This window comes from Hyposmocoma kahamanoa, unplaced genomic scaffold (genome assembly GCF_003589595.1).
Source record: "Hyposmocoma kahamanoa isolate Upper Pololo Valley unplaced genomic scaffold, ASM358959v1 88, whole genome shotgun sequence".
Classification (NCBI taxonomy): Eukaryota; Metazoa; Arthropoda; class Insecta; order Lepidoptera; family Cosmopterigidae; genus Hyposmocoma; species Hyposmocoma kahamanoa.
The window spans coordinates 17,997,139-18,013,751 of NW_020654466.1; the positions used below are offsets into that span (position 1 = coordinate 17,997,139).

At 35.5% G+C, this 16,613-nt stretch overlaps 1 protein-coding gene across 1 annotated transcript in view; it reads left to right on the forward strand.

Moving 5' to 3' along the window:
* Positions 1–418: 418 nt before the first annotated feature.
* Positions 419–16,613, forward strand: part of LOC113235960 (mutS protein homolog 4-like) — a 34,119-nt gene continuing 17,924 nt past the window's right edge. Inside the window, exons 1-9 of the mRNA XM_026471882.1 lie at positions 419–506; positions 601–766; positions 3,042–3,202; positions 5,746–5,814; positions 6,329–6,477; positions 10,353–10,543; positions 11,931–12,052; positions 13,644–13,870; positions 14,171–14,365. Of these exons, the coding sequence (XP_026327667.1) occupies positions 419–506; positions 601–766; positions 3,042–3,202; positions 5,746–5,814; positions 6,329–6,477; positions 10,353–10,543; positions 11,931–12,052; positions 13,644–13,870; positions 14,171–14,365 (1,368 nt within the window). The remainder of the gene's footprint in view (positions 507–600; positions 767–3,041; positions 3,203–5,745; positions 5,815–6,328; positions 6,478–10,352; positions 10,544–11,930; positions 12,053–13,643; positions 13,871–14,170; positions 14,366–16,613) is intronic.

Here is a 16,613-nt window from a genome sequence, read left to right on the forward strand (position 1 = left end):
ATGCTTATACAATTTTATAATTCATGCTAAATAAACCTTAAAAGATATATTTAAACGTAGAACACAATAGGAGTCTGTCTGTGGAGTTATATTTGTCCAAATTTTGCCACACTGCCTGATCTTCTGTAGTTAAAATCTTGCATAGTAAACGTTTTCAATACATTATTTTCCTTCTCCGTCTTTATAAATGATATTCAGCAAGTAACCGTTTTCAATATATCTTTTTGTCTTCGATTAACCCGTACTTTGTGTTCTTCGTTTTTAATAACATTCAATAAATTAATCCACTATTGAAACACCAGTTAACTAGTTTTTTTTTTGTTCCTATCTTTGTAAACTTTTTTATGAATATACTAAATTAACCTATTATTTAATCTTCATGAAAATGGCGCCAAAATAAAAAGCTTTTTACGCAAAAATGAATGTCGTTCCAAGAGAAAAGCCAGCAAATAATAAAATACAAGCAAGAAATAGAAAAGCATTTCTCATAAAAGACACCACTCTTGGTAATTGAGTTGATTTTCATTACAATTTCATAAATAAAAGATGTAATGTAATTACTTAATTCTCTTTGTGTTTTTGTTTCTTTCTTGGATATAGGAATAAGAGGACCTTCGGTGCTGCCTGTAGCGTCGTATAATACCTTGAAGGTATCAAGACCTACAAATAATACCCCTCGATATCAGTTCAACAATGAAGAACCAACGACGTCTAAAAATAACTCTATGGGGCCTCCAATGGGCGTGCCTCTGAGTACTAAACGCAGGTTAGTGAAGCAGAATCAAATTAAACTGCAGTCTGTCACCTTTCGTCGCCATTACTGAACCGGAAGTGTAACAGAATTACCTACAAATATTTTTTTTCCTTCAAAATAAACTAATGCTTTGATAATTTCTCATCGAGTTTATAATTAGAAATAGATACGAAATAAAGGCCATACATCCCTGGCAACTAACCGGGTAAATAGGCCTTATCACTTTTAAATAAGTATCAACTCTCGTTTGCGCTGAAATCACAAATTAGAAAAATGAAACAGTACAGCGCCAACAACTTATGTGTACGTCTCCGTATATTCCAAAAATATTCTGTATTTATTGTAATAAAGACAATATCTCTAACATTGGACTGTTCCATTCGGTGGTGTGGGAAACATATCTAATTAGATAACAAACGGAATCACATTTCATCGGTAATTAAATATGAAATATGTAATAATGCAATTATCGTCCATTATAACAAATCTCAAGTTAAACTGGTCGATTGAAGTGCAACAATTGACGACATTCGTTAATTGTTTCGAATTCGGGCTAGCCAATCGGAGCACAGTCGTCACAGTAATGATTTGGCAGAATAGTTTTCAAACAAATTAAATGCCATTTCGTCTCTATTTCTGGTTATATACTCGATGTGATTTGTAGACTATTATATTAAAAATGTACCTTTATTTATTGTAGGATAATTAGAAATATTAATTTGCTAGACATGCTAAGTAAGATGAGAGCAGTAGTGGTCCTCATCCTTTTTGATACTACAATTTTGTTCCTAGCGCAACTATCATTAAAAGATGGTCTTGCTCTACATACTCCAGGGTGGTCAGCTTAATCCTTAGGCTTAATCTGCCTAATTAAATGTAGGCAGAAATACTATATTATACTGCCATTTAAAGAAATGCTTAGATGATTCAGACATGTTGAGATAATTAATGAAAGAAGATTAACGAAACAGATTTTATAAGGCGAGAGTGGGCGGGCAAGTTGGTATCTATGGACTTGGAGCCTCCCCAGACGACGTATTACTTTCTTGTTACGTCTAATGCATCCTGGGCTACAATAGGCAAGTTGTCGAGTCCACGATATAATCACTGTGAACATTTTTACTTTGCATATCCATGAAGACGGCCATCGTTAATCAATAGATGGCGCTGGCATCTCCTTTTTATTGGCCGTATAATTTTAAAAACCCAAAATATATTTAGCAAAGGCCGCAATTTACTAAACATGTTTAAAAAAATCTTGAACCCAGTAACACAGTAGAAAGAATAAACTTATATCTGAGGGCCACTGCCACTGCGCCCGTCACCCTGAGACATAAGTTGACAAGTCCCATGTGCCTGTAATTTCACCACAATGTGTAAGGTACAGGAAAAAAATACTTTCTGCGGTAACCACCAGGGACGATATGAACTGATAACTCTATGCCCGATAAGTATAATGTACTCGTCGGTCCAGTTCCCTTAAAGCTGATTGGCAAATCCTTGCACCACGATACATAGCAAGATTGATAGTGTATGCCTTCGATATAATAAGAAGAAGGTAAGGGCTGCCTAAGGCGAATTTACCATGACCAAATTGAGGACATCCTAAAGAAAGGCAGGTCAAAGTATTCACCCTTTTTTTCGTGACCTCTCCGCCGCGAGGGCAGAGGAGTGGAGAGAAGTCGGACTTTTACCGGCTAAAACCCCACGATGGCCTTTTCCGATGCTTTAACGGAAGGTATCCGGGATCGACTTTGCGCACCGGAACCCCCCAGCACCTGGGAGGAGCTACGTCCTCCTCCTCCCTACGATGAAGCGGGTCACACCGCCCCATCGTCCTCCTCTTAGGTCAAGAGTATCTACCCTAAACCAACGAGCATGTATGAAAGCGCTAACACAAGCTGATGAGGGAAAGATGTGTGTCAGGCCCTGTACTCTCGTTATCCTTCTGAAACAATTACCTACAGTCAAATGACTAATACTCGACCAAATTAAAACACGCATGATGCGAATGAAGCTTCATGCTTAACATTGTCTTTTACCTTAAATAACATAATTATATCGACTTGGAAATATAAAGTTCAAACCAACTCTCATCTTAGTTTATTAGTAAAACAAGGTTTTGTTGGATGTGTACTCATATACCAATAATCATAAGGGTTAACTCGTTTTTATAGTATTTAGAGGTATATTTGTTATCTATATTTTCCTGTACTTAACATCGATCTACGTATTTGATATAGGAAAAACTACAGCAAATACAACATACTAATAAATTTTCTCATAGATTCCTCCCCAATTCAAACTCTTCTACCAAGCCGGAATCCTCCTCCAGCGGCAAGCCACACCCAAGGGTACTGGCCAACGATTCAGTAGCAGATAATTCTGATTTCTGCACACCACGGAATAGACCAACCGCTCTAAGATACATAAGTAGCAGCAGCAGAGGTAAGCAAATTAAATTAAAATTAAAAAAAAAAACTACAACAGGAAAAGCGCTAAACGTCGAATGCAAGTATGGCCTCAGTTTTTTTCTAGATACTCTATGGTCATATAGAATGTATAGCGCTAAATTTGAATGCGATATTTTCATTATAGCGTACACTGGGCGTTTATACGTGATGGTAGGAATCACATTTATGTGGTCTGTGGTAGGAATAATATCTGGGTCTGAATCTCTTCACATATTATGTACATTTTGATGTGGCATTAGCAGTTTAAGTGATTGTAATCAGGAAAGAATGTTCATGAAAATAAGCATAAATAATACAAAGATCGAACAATAATAAAAAAATCCTTCTATCCGGCTGGATACGAACCAGCGTCTTCCAGTAAACCGTGCGAGAGCTAAAGCCACGGAACGAAAAGACCTAACGAATTTTTCTATGTGCTTGTTACAGATCCTTCTTTTTGCGTTTTAACGAATTTTTTAGTGTAGCGCCATCTGTGAGAAATCTATTTCTATATATGATTTTTTTATTAGTGCTCGATCTTTGTATTAATTAATTAAATCAAACAAGTGGAGTAATCTCACAAAAATAATTGAATATCATGGTATCAGTGTCTTTATCGTTACGGACATTCATACGTAAATGCTCACAATGGCTATTTAATATATCTGCATAGACAACTACGGAGGTTTCTTATTCGTTCGTGTCTTGTGTGTTGTTGTACTGATTTTTAATAATTTGGAATTATAATAATATTTTGCATTTCAGTTATTAGTATTCTTATGTCTATGTTATTATGGCCATATTAATCATAATTAATTATATATATATTTTAGTGTGTTCTAGACTATAGCAGAATATCAGCCAGAACAATGTTCTTCATTGTCATCTGTCGCTGAGTCATAGAACCATTTGACGTGTTTTGTTTAATTATTATTAATTTGCATTTTCTTTTCTTTATATTGCATGTCAAATAAATTATGTCTTTTTTTTTAAACAACATCACATTCAATAAACATAAAAAACACATTTTATTTATTTTTTATAATACCAAGTGATAGGGTGAATAAGTCGTGCGTCTGGTGGTACCATAAATTTTCGTCGAATGGGAACGACCGTTTAATATAGAACAGATAATATTTTTAACCATTTGGTGTTAAAAGTTCGTACCCATTTACGAGTACACTGTAAAATACCGTCAAGCTAAAAAAACTACAAAACACGTGGCTATGTCAAGCCAATAGTTTGTTAAGGGTCAAACCCTATACAGCAGTGGGTAGTAATAGCACGTAGTAAAGTTGCATACGCATGCGCGTTGTAGTTACAGAGTACGAGCGATTTTTATATAATATCCTCTTTTAGCATTTTCAGTTAGGTAAGGAAAGAACAAGTTAGTTTAGTAGCAGTAGAGCTCCTTATTCGTCCAGAGAAGTACTGCCACTTAACCTACTTCTGCTGCCAAGCAGTAATGTCAGCAGTACTGCGTTCCGGTTTTGATGGATAAGGATGCCGGTGAATTTACATTAACATGGGACTTGTCAATTTATGTCTTAGGGTGTAGTACCCTCAAATCTTTGCAATTTAAAGCTTTAAGTGGCACTGCAACTGTTATGGACAGGCGTGTCGCTTACCAGCACGCGCACAACTTTCTTCCGTTACTTGGTATCATAAAAAAATATATACATACTGTTTTCACTTTAAATTACATACCTTTCTGCATATAAACACGATACTTGGTTAAATGACCCCAAAATTCTGGACTGATAATGGGGATTTCCAAATCAATGATACCTAAAGTAGTTATAAAAGTGAGCAGGAAATGTTATTTACGTAATGTAATAAATATTCCAAGTTATGCCCCTGTTAATTAACACGGGACTTTCCAATGGGCTACATTTAATACTGTTTGTTAGGTACTTATATTTAATAAAAATAACCGATACGTAGCAACATTACCCGAGCTTTTAATAACTAACGCAAAAAATTCAGTACTGAATCTACTGTGCACTGAGTAAATAAGTAGTCTTATTCGGTTACTTTTGTCTACGGAGTCATCAGAATACAGTATCAGGCCATTTTGAGGACATTAATGATATTCCGCTTTAGAATGTGTACTTTGGATGAAATATGTCGGATCACAAAATAACTTTAAAAATCCAATATGGTTAAAATTCTTTGTTGAAATTGTACTTTACTACTTAGCAATTTAAATTTGACTACAACAGGCCCACGTTGGGCGCCAATATTTCATCGAAGAATTCGATAGTTTATGTAATTGACTGCCTTACTGCCTCCGCAGCTGCACGGTTACTATTCCGGACTACCACGCAGCTGGTTCGATTCCCGGTCCTGGAGGAATATTTGTACGGCCTACATTTATTTATTTCTCTCGTGTGTAATGTGCGTTGGGTGTAATTTGTTTCTCTAATGCGGGGCTGTGTTGAGTGTGTGCGTTATTAGTTGAAACTTTACCTGAGTTTAGGTGCCTATAGTAACCATGTATTCAGTAGTTGGAGACTACCAGACGTAAATTCCTTCCAGGTGGTCACAGTGGAGCCAGGTCTGCTAGATCTACGAGCACATCTGCCGTAGAACCGAGTGTTATATTGGGTAATGGAATATTATATCTAGTGTGCAAAATAAACTAAACCTTTTAGTGGGTTACAGGAATATTTTGTTAGTTCTACCGTATCAATTCAAAATACTGTAATATCAAAAACATTTTGATTAAAAGCTGCAAAAGGGATTCTTCGATTTTTTTTTGAAATTTTTGAGTTTAATAACATAAAAAGATGCATTTAATTTACTTTGACCATAAATATTAAATAATTATATCGTACTAAGTATTATAATTTTACTTTGCAAAATAAGTTAAACCATGTTTATTACAAAGAAGATTAGTAAAAACATTTAGCCGGAAAGACAGAATATCATCGCTACTGGGCATCTTTCGTCTTACATGGTTTGCCCGCTGATTGAATTTTTGACATAATTATGTCTTTCTTTAGTGTTTTTTACCATATGACTCCATAAGTACATATAAAAGGCAAGAGAGTTCGTCTAAAATAAGATAGAAGCAATGTTATTTTCCAGAGATTTTATTTTATAGAGAATATTTTTTTAGCCATTTCGGAAGGCAGAGGCATGGCACGAGGCGAAGTAGGAATAGCTGCAGTCGATCTCAAGCACCCTCATCTTGTTCTATGTCAGTTTAGTGACACTCTCCTTTATGTTCACACGCTAACCAAAATCAACTATTTCAACCCTGTAGAGGTAAGAAAAAAGAGGTGAATCTTGGTAACAAATTAGGTATTACTTACTTCGCTCAAGAACCTCTCAGTGAATGTCGGTTTCGTACATCACGTGTTTTTTTTATTGCATCCGCCTGATTGATAATGATAGCCACCGACTATCGATTCTCTGTTTTTAAACTAAAACAGAACACACCACAGCAGTGCTGCTTTCTTGCAGTGGGAATAAAAGGGTGGTTGTGATACCGAAATGCAAAAGGGAACAAATATGTTAGTGGCGAGGCGTGACATTTGTCGTTAGTAAAGCCGGAGAAAAACGAAAAACACCTACTGTAAGAAAAAATGACGCCTTGGTGACACTATAAACACAACTTATTAGCACACAAGATAGTAATACTTCATTTCACTGGTTCACTTATTCTACACTTAAAATTTAGCACAAAATGTAATATTTCATAATACGTGGAAAGTTTTAAGCAACCCGGTGGAAATCGAGTTTGGACGCCTTCCCACTGAAATATATAGAACTAACGAACGCACTGTGCATTTTCGTTAACCCGATTCCACAGTAGAAATTATCACTTGAAAAACGAACTTCGTTTACGACCACAGATTGAGGAGAATAATGACGAGTTACGAGCTGTTGTTGAAGCCGATCTATCGCAAAATTAGAATTAGAAAGAATTAGCTTGCTTTGAAATAGCAATTACAACTACACTCATGGACACATAGTTGTTATACTGCGAAAACCAATTATCTGGAATTTTCACAGAAAATGACTTAATTTAGAATAAAGTGACAAAAATTCTTATAATTATTTATACATATAACATAATTATAACAAACTAGTAGAGTAATTTCATTAATATCAATTCAATACAAGTTTAAAAATTGTTTATGTAAATAGCAAACATTTTAAAATTTCCGTAAACCATGAAATGTGGAATCACAAATTAACGTAGGACATCGAGTATAGAACCACAAATAGGGACGAATTATGGGCCATCCAACCCTGGCAACTTATCAGGCAAATGGGCCTTATATCACTTTTAAATATCAACTCTCATTTGCGCTAAAATCACAAATTAGAAAGCTGATACAGCAACAAATAGTAGCGCCAATAACTGACTTATGTGTACGTCTCCGTGTATTCCAAAAATATTCTGTATTTATTGTAATAAAGATAATATCTCTAACACAAAACAAACGGAATCACATTTCATCGGTAATTAAATATGTAATTTTTTCAATAATCGTCCATTATAGCAAAGCTCAAGTTAAACTGGACAATTGAAGTGAAACAATTAACTACACTCGTCAATTGTTTCGAATTCGAGCTGGCCAATCGGAGCGCAGTTATCATCGTAATGATTTGGCAGAATGGTTTCCAAACAAATTAAATGACATTTCGTTTCTATTTCTGGTTATACACTCGATGACGTGGGAAGACCATGGTATGTATAAGAAACATACGTCTTTGAAATTTCAATTGCATTTATTTCAAAGTGGGTATTTAGTGAAATAATAGTTTTTTCCCAGTATAACGGCGATATTTAGAGGCTATGGTTCATGCGAACTTTGTTATAATAATTCAACCTTTTTTTAGCGTTCCTTAGAATATATCCATGAGTGTATAAAGTGTTTAGTTATAATACGGTATTAAGTTAGTATACAGTTAGTCATGCTATATCAGGTTATGCATTCCTGTACTAAATAAACTTCCAGTAAGATTACCGGAGTGTATTAATAGCGTGGTATATTTCGATTCAATAAATATTGTTTTTCAAAACATTTTTATCTAAATTCACCTATACCTAAAGAACAGTAATACCATATGCCTATTAAGTATTAATACCGCCATCAATTGTTTAATCCTATCTATCAACGTGTCTTATTTATCTTATCGATTACTCATTCGGGCATGATTTTTGTTATCGATAAATTGTAATGTTATTAATGATTGGAACCGTGACATTCCACAAAAGTGAGAATTATATATTCACTTGTATAATGATTTCAAACCTTTGAAAGGATAATTGGTCACTGATTCCTAGCAACAGAGATATAATTGTGTTATAAAGACCAGATATACGGCATATCTTGCCGTTTCTACTTGGTCGATATTCCCTTTAGGCGTACTAAGCGTTTTTCATCATCTTTTATTATGCGCACGGCCAAGAATAAAATTCCCTGCCTGCGACTGTTTCCGAGCACATACACCCGACTATCGAAAACCGATTTAAGGTGCGACTGAATAGGCGTCTTCCGTTCCATCATAGACCCTATCTTTTCTCCAGTAGGGCTAGCACGACAGCGCGTCTTGCGCGAGAGCGACATAAAGCGCGAGATACTGCTATTCTCGCATAGAGATCCCGCGCTTTTATGTCGCTATCGCACATGTCGCGCCTTGTCGGGTTAGAGCGTGTTCCCATTATGTCGTAACGACAGATGTCGTGCAGTTTAAAGAATCGTGACTTGTATATTATTTATTATACAGTTTTATTTATTATGAAATTGTTCATATATAGTACAACACGATTAACTGTCGTTCACGACTTTTTTGACGTTAGGACGACAGACTGTCGTGACAATGGGAAGAGCAAGAACGACAGTCGTCCAACAATAAATAAAACGTCACGATAAAAATGTGATGACAGATAATCGCAGCTTCAAACGATTATGTCGTGCAAGCGATAAAGCGGCTGGTGTGAACGGATAAATTGTCGATGAAATTCAACGATAAAATAAACGTTCACGATACAGTCACGACAGATAGTCGTGATATGAGAACAAGCTAGACGCGACAGTCATCTAGCGATAAATAAACCGTTACGATATAATGGGAATGAGCCCTTGGCCTTACAGGGCTAAGTAGTGGTCAAGAGCAAGTCCATTTCCTTAAAAAAGTTATATACTTTAAAAACTCAGTAATAATGAAATCGCTAGCGAACGCAAACGAAAAAATGGTTTATTCCCAGTAGTTTCGTGTACTCATTTCCACGTGGAACAATTGTAACCCAAAAGTTCCACGCATCGATTTAGTGGGAATAAATTTAATGTTTTCATCTTTATTGCCATCAGTTCCATACGTAGGGAGATTCCTAAAGCTGCACATTATGGTTGTTTTTGTCTGATAAATACTAAAGCGCCCCTAGCGGTCTGGACAAGAATTAAAATATTCCATGCAAATTTGAGGCTATCGTGCTATCAACGCAAAAGTAGAGTTACTCACATTAATTTTTTTACACAATATTCCTTTATGATGCTAAATTACAATTAAATACAATTAAAATAGCATTCAGATATGAAATAAGTATGTACTTTAGTACCATTTAAAGTAATATTGTAGAAAAAAATTGAACGTCGGTTACACCATTTTGGCACTGATAACCTCAGTTTTAAAGTACGATATCAACCCATAAAAGTAATCTCAACAGTTTTCTTGTACGATAAAAGTACAGGCGTTATACAAGGTTATTTGTAAAGATTTTGTAAAATACGAACAATCTCGGAGGACAGTATTACTAACATCATAAACAACAACTTTTGTTCCACGACTTTTCATAATTTGTCAGATTTAACTTTCATACAAAAATAAAAATATTTTAGATCGCTCTAAACGCGGTCATAGCTCTGTGTGCGCAAAATAAAAGATCTGTAGTGGGTGCAAGCGTCCTTTTTTTGCGCACACAGAGTTATGACCGTTTAGAGCGATCTATTGAAATATTTTTATTTTTTGTACAACGAAAACTTTAAACTTTATTTTTGATAAATTGATTATGTTTTGTAAAAAGTCTCGGAACAAAAGTTATTGTCTATGATGTTAGTTATATAGTCCGAGGTTGTTAGCAATTTACAACTAACTCTGTATACTGAAATATAGTTACGATTTTACAGATCATAGTACCTCACACATTCTGTGAAGGGGTCCAACCGAATCAGTTGTACAAATTGATAAAAGACCACTACCCTCTTGTCAATCTAACCACGGTACAAAGAAGACATTTCAACGACGCCGCTGGTCGGCAACAGATTCAAACGCTTTGTGCGCCGCAGTATAGTGCTGTTTACCTTCAGGTTTTACATAAGTAAGTTCATTATGATATTCGCAAACAGTAGGTCGCAATTAATAACCGCTACAAGGCTGCTAACCGATTGACTGCATGTTTGCAGTTAATGAGTGAAGTCGTTATCAACTCCATGCAGCCGAGAAGTTGCTAACGATTTCACGCATTAACTGCATGTAGACGATCTCAGCTGCATGAAGTCGGTTTCCTCTGCATGCAGTTAATGCGTGAAGTTGATTACAAATTCACGCATTAACTGCATGTAGACGATCTCAGCTACATGAAGTCGGTTTCCTCTGCATGCAGTTAATGCGTGAAGTTGATTACAAATTCACGCATTAACTGCAAACGTGCAGTCAATCGGTTAGCAGCCTAAGAGCCAGTGCAAATTGGCATACGGGAGTACATTTATTAATAATATATATGCTATTTCAGTTGAAATAAAGGTATATACTTCAATGCTCTTACCACCTTGGAGCTTCGCACCGCTTTGTCTATGCCGTATTGAAGAACTAACAAAACATTTGTAGTAAAAGATAAAACTGAAATAAATACCTTATCTTTAAGAGGAGGCAGTGGCTCTTGGCCTACAGGTGTCCACTATGGAATACAAAGAATTCTATATATTTAGTTTACCTATAAGTAGATTATTGGGCTACGGAACTAACCCAACCTGGGTTGGAGACCATGAGACTTCAAGGAGTATTGTTAATCTTCAACATAACGGTTTTCTCACAACATTTTCAATAATTTGAGGATCTCCGTGGTCGAGCGACTTGCACACCGGTGTTCATGGTGTCGCCATCTCTGAGGTCCCGGGTTCGATCCCCGGCCGAGTCAGTATAGAAACGAACTTTTCTATATTGTCTCGGGTCTGAGTGTTTGTGGTAGGTACCGTAGTTGTTTCTGATTTCCATAACACAAATACTTTAGTCGCTTACTTTGGGATCAAAGCAACGTATGTGATGTTGTCTAATATTAATAATTAATATATTAATTCAACGCATTATCTACTTAAAAAAAACAGTGTGATAAAAAGTGACTACTTTGTCTCACTTGCTGATGTTACACAATATTTATTTTAAATACCACAGGCAGAGACAACCTGAAAAAGATAATGGGTAATTACCATGGATTTTTATTAACCGAGTACGCAGTAGTTATATTGTATTATAAATTTTTGTATAAACTTTTTGTTTTGTAATATATTCTATCTATGATATTGATTAACAATACTTATTGTAAATAATAAATGTGATAAAAATTCTCTTTACAAAGAATATCTCCCCTACGGAAAACAGAAGATATATGTTATAAAATACACTATCATATAAAGTACCCAACAAACCGCACAACTTTTATAACCACTCGTATAATAGTGCAATAAGCCCGTTAATATATTTGACAGATTTTATGCGCTAACAGCAGCTGCAGCAGTACTGAAATATGTAGAATACATTCAATGCATTGTGTTCGCTAGAGAGTCATTGAAGATCGAGTATCATTCATCGGAACATACTATGATTATTGGTAATCGTATAGGTACTAACATTAATATGAGTAGGTACATAAGAGCAAGGCTGAGTAGTTTTGAATTTAGTAGCAGAAACAGTTTGTCCAGGGTAGTACTTCCCCTTATCTACATATTTCTGCAGGTAAGCAGTAATGTGATCGTTTTCATTTTTCAACATATATCTCAGGGTGACGAGCCCAAATTAATGCCCCTCAGATCTTTGTGATTTAAAGCTCTGCAACTGCTATGACCAGGCGTGTCGCTTACCACCAGGCGCACGACTTGTTAATTTAAGAAATGTTAGGAATACAAATACGTATTTTGTATTGTAATTGATATATCAAATACTTTCGTGGTGTCCTGTACTGAATGTATTTTGTAATTTTATACATGCAATAATATCATTAAAGTATTTTGTAATTTATATTGTAGGTATTTAATTAAGATATAATTAAGTATTTTGCCCAGTCTTGCATACGAAGCACATTCGATACAAAAACAGACATGTTTTAATATGGTAATGACATCAATCATTAATAATTTAAGGGTGGAAATTATTAAATTACTACAAAAGTCTTGTAGTTATCTTCATACCTCCCATTGTTAGGTGCGAGTCTTATCTAAATAAAGAATTTAGGCCAAAGTTCGCCACGCTCTGTCCCAACGCGGGTTGGGGACTTTACAGTTTCCAAGTGTTATAAACCTTCGCCACGCAGGTTCCATTACGTTTTTCTTTACTAGTAGGTAGCTAGAGGTATTCCATATTAACATATTCTCAAATGTATGTAACTTAGAAATTAAAGTCTTGTACTCACACATGCCTGTATATATACATATCGCTGCTTTTCAGGAATAGAGACCTGATGCAATATAGTTCCTTTTTGATTTATTCTTATTGCTGACATTAGTTCGGAAAATGTTAAATTTTATTGTGATTGGGATACTGAGCTGTTCGTTGGTTAAAATAATCACATGAAAACGTTGACGACAATGTTAATTTTGCGTAGCAGCCAGGGCTAAGTTTTATTAACCGACTTCAAAAAAGGAGGAGGTTTTCAATTCGACTGTAATTTTTTGTACGATGTTTCGCGATTACTTTGGAAAACAATTTTGATGATTCTTTTTTTTGTTGGAAAGAGGGTAGGTACCTCAGTATTGGCCCTATTTAAATTTGAAGTAAATATTCTACCCCTAAGGATGGCAAACTAGGGGATGAATCCGGTTTCGCGCACTTTCCGGTAGCCGATTTCAATAAAACTTGGCAAATAGATGTAATTCCACGAACTTTTGAGGTCGGTTTTTTTCAAAAAAAAAGGTTATAATTTGAACCATTTTCCTGATGAAATATATATTTTTGAGAAGAAAACCATCGATATAACTTATTTTACTGAAATAGAGATTCTTAATAAATAACAAATGAATATTAAGTTTTAATCTTACGTCATTTCTTACGTTATAAGTAAACGTTGAGATAGGTACCTAACCTACTAAACAAAGTTAATAAGCTATTTTAGCACAGTTATTACAACATCCTTGCTTCTATTTTCTTCATGTGCTTGCAATAAAGAATCATACGAATTTGAACTTGAGCGTCTTAAACTTCCACAGACGTAGGAACTGCGACCCAACTGGAACTAGTCCAGCCTTTAGTGCCGTCAGCAGGCTCTACATGTTGTCTTCTGGGAGTACTAGGTCCTACGTCTACAGTTGGTGGTATAAGAGCTTTGAGAGCGGCTATATTACAACCGTCTTGTAAGAAAGAGTTCATTGAAGAAAGACTTGACGCTGTACAAGACCTCATTGCCAATGAAAATGGATTGATAACAGCTTTGCAGGTAACATTTTTTTTAATTAAACAAGCACATAAATAAATTAATAAGAGCTGCCAAGTAGCGCCATCTATAAGATCTCATATTTGGCGCTACGGCTAAAACGTCGTTGAAAACCAAATACAAAGATCCGACAACAAGCACATAGAAAAATTCGTGAGTTCCGCTGGTTCATCCCGTGGCTTAGTTGGCATAGCTTCTGGCACGGTTTGTTAGACGACGTCGGTTTGAATCCGACTGGATCGAAGGAATTTTTTCTAAGTGTTCGATCTTTGTATGAATAATTATTCATTTTTTTCTTTTTAGTATGTAATAAGAAAATTAGCAGACGTCGACAAAATATTACTTCTCTGCATGGATACTCAGAACCAGAATATGGACAAAGTGGGTGAAGCCCAGCTAAATCAGACACTCCTCCTGAAGACCACAATGGATGTCGTGCCACAACTCGTGGAAGCTCTCTCAGGTGCCGAGAGTGGAAGACTTCGGGCGATTAAAATAGTAACTACTCACCTATCTTTTATTTTTTGCTGTAAATACTTAAAATGAAGTAGGGCCAGGTAGGGTAGAAGGAACACCGGTGGATAAGGGAATTGAAGCCTTAACTCATAATCACTAAAGCACTTTAGCACTATAGTCTCTCAGTCGATAAAACAGACAAACAAATTAGTTTGAACGATTTTAAAGAGATGTCGCTACTGTGCTCCAAAAAGCGGCAAAAACAAATTTTGTAGTTTTGTAAAAAAATCGCATTAACAGACTCAGGGATCATTTTGCGGAAGTCCATATTAATAAAAGTGGAAGTAAATTAATTAGCTACTTCGCGAACCCAGTGGAAGTTGAATCGTGCAAAATAGCCACGATTGTGTTAAATATTTTTTCTGCTCACTGTCACAACGGCGCACTTTTGAGTTCTGAACCAAAATTCTATGGTATACCTACTTACTACTGAACTGAAAATTTTCATCATAGTATACACAGAACTATAATAAGTTAAAAAAGGACGTCATATTTTCGCTAATTAAAATATCAAATATGACGCTACTCAAACGCTCCACTGCCTCTTGATTAGTTAAATTGGTCTGAGGTCTTGCTACTGGGCCATAAACCTTTAAAAAAAAGATTGATTAAAGTATAAGCGGTACTTGGCCATTTCTATTCCATCTCTTTGGTTTTTGTTTTGTAGCGTTTGTAAGGCTTTCGTTCGAGTTTGTTGTAATGGATTGTTAACAAAATATACACTAAATATTGGTTCTGTTTCATTATTTTATATACTCATAGAAAAAGTATCATATGCAATCATTACATAATTAGGTCGTAAACCTATTAAAACACGGTGCTTGACTTTCAGAACCCTCATTATGCAACGATTACCTAAAATATTACCAACAAAGTCACAGTCACACTTGATATTATAAAAAAAAATTATCGTTCGAGACATCTGTGGCTGTATAATTGCGCCAGTGTTATTTATTTTATTAATTTTATGCGGAGGGAAAATTAAGTGCATGAAAAAATATTCAACACATGCACGATTTAACTTCTACTATGTTCGCGGAGTAGCAAACTAATTTACTTCCATTTTTATTAAAAAAATATCATAAATACATTTTGTCCGTGGTCCATGGCTTGCAAAAACTGGCTTGGTTTGAAAAGTAACTTTTCTATATTGTCTCGGGTCTGGGTGTTTGTGGTACCGTGTTATAATTATATATAGTGCTATAATTATTAAACTGCCTCCGTGGCCGAACGGTTACCATGCCGGACTGCCATGCAGAGGTCCCAGGTTCGATTCCCGGGTCGGGAGAAATATTTGTATGGCCTACATTTATTTCTCTCGTGAGTTTGGGTGTAATTTGTGGTTGTCTACGTGTGTCCATGGCACCCGCGACACAGGGTATCCCTAGTGCGGGGCTATGTTGAGTGTGTACGATAAAAAAAAAAAATTAATACAAAGATCGAACACTCAGAAAAAAATCCTAAAAAATTGATAAAATATTCATAGATTTCTCATAGATGGCGCTACGACTAAAAAGTCGTTGAAAAACCAAATACAAAGACACGACAACAAGCACATACAAAAATTCGTGAGGTCCTCTGGTTCGTTCCGTGGCTTAGTTGGTATGGCGTCTGCCACAATATGCTAGAAAACGTCGGTTCGAATCCGGCCGGATCGAAGGGATTTTTTCTGAGTGTTCGATCTTTGTATTAATAATTATAACAAACTAGTGGAGTAATTTCACATAAAATAATTGAATATCAATTAAAAAAAAATTATAAAACAATTGCTATAGCTACTTACTTTGGGATCAAAGCGAAATTCATACTCTTGGTGCCAAAGTGATCATACTACGTCAGAATCACATGAAAATATATAATAAAAATAGTACTATCTATACACGAAACAAATAATGTTAATATGAAATTTTTTTTTATAATATCTCTAACAATGGGGGCTGTTCCATTCGGTGGTGAGAGAAAAACAGCAAAATATCTAATTACAAAATAATCTCTATTTCTGGTTATAAACTCGATGTCGGAAGTTATATTATTAGCTATCATATGCTATCGTTTTATTATTTTTATTTTGCTCTTGATGCACCGCACCATGCTGACCCAAAGGTGATACATGATAGCCGAAAAACTTTTTCGGCAAAACTCGCACTGAAGACCTGTTGGCTTGCTGCAGCACACACAGATTGAATAGAATTGTTATCATAATTTCATATAATATTTTTTTAACATTTTT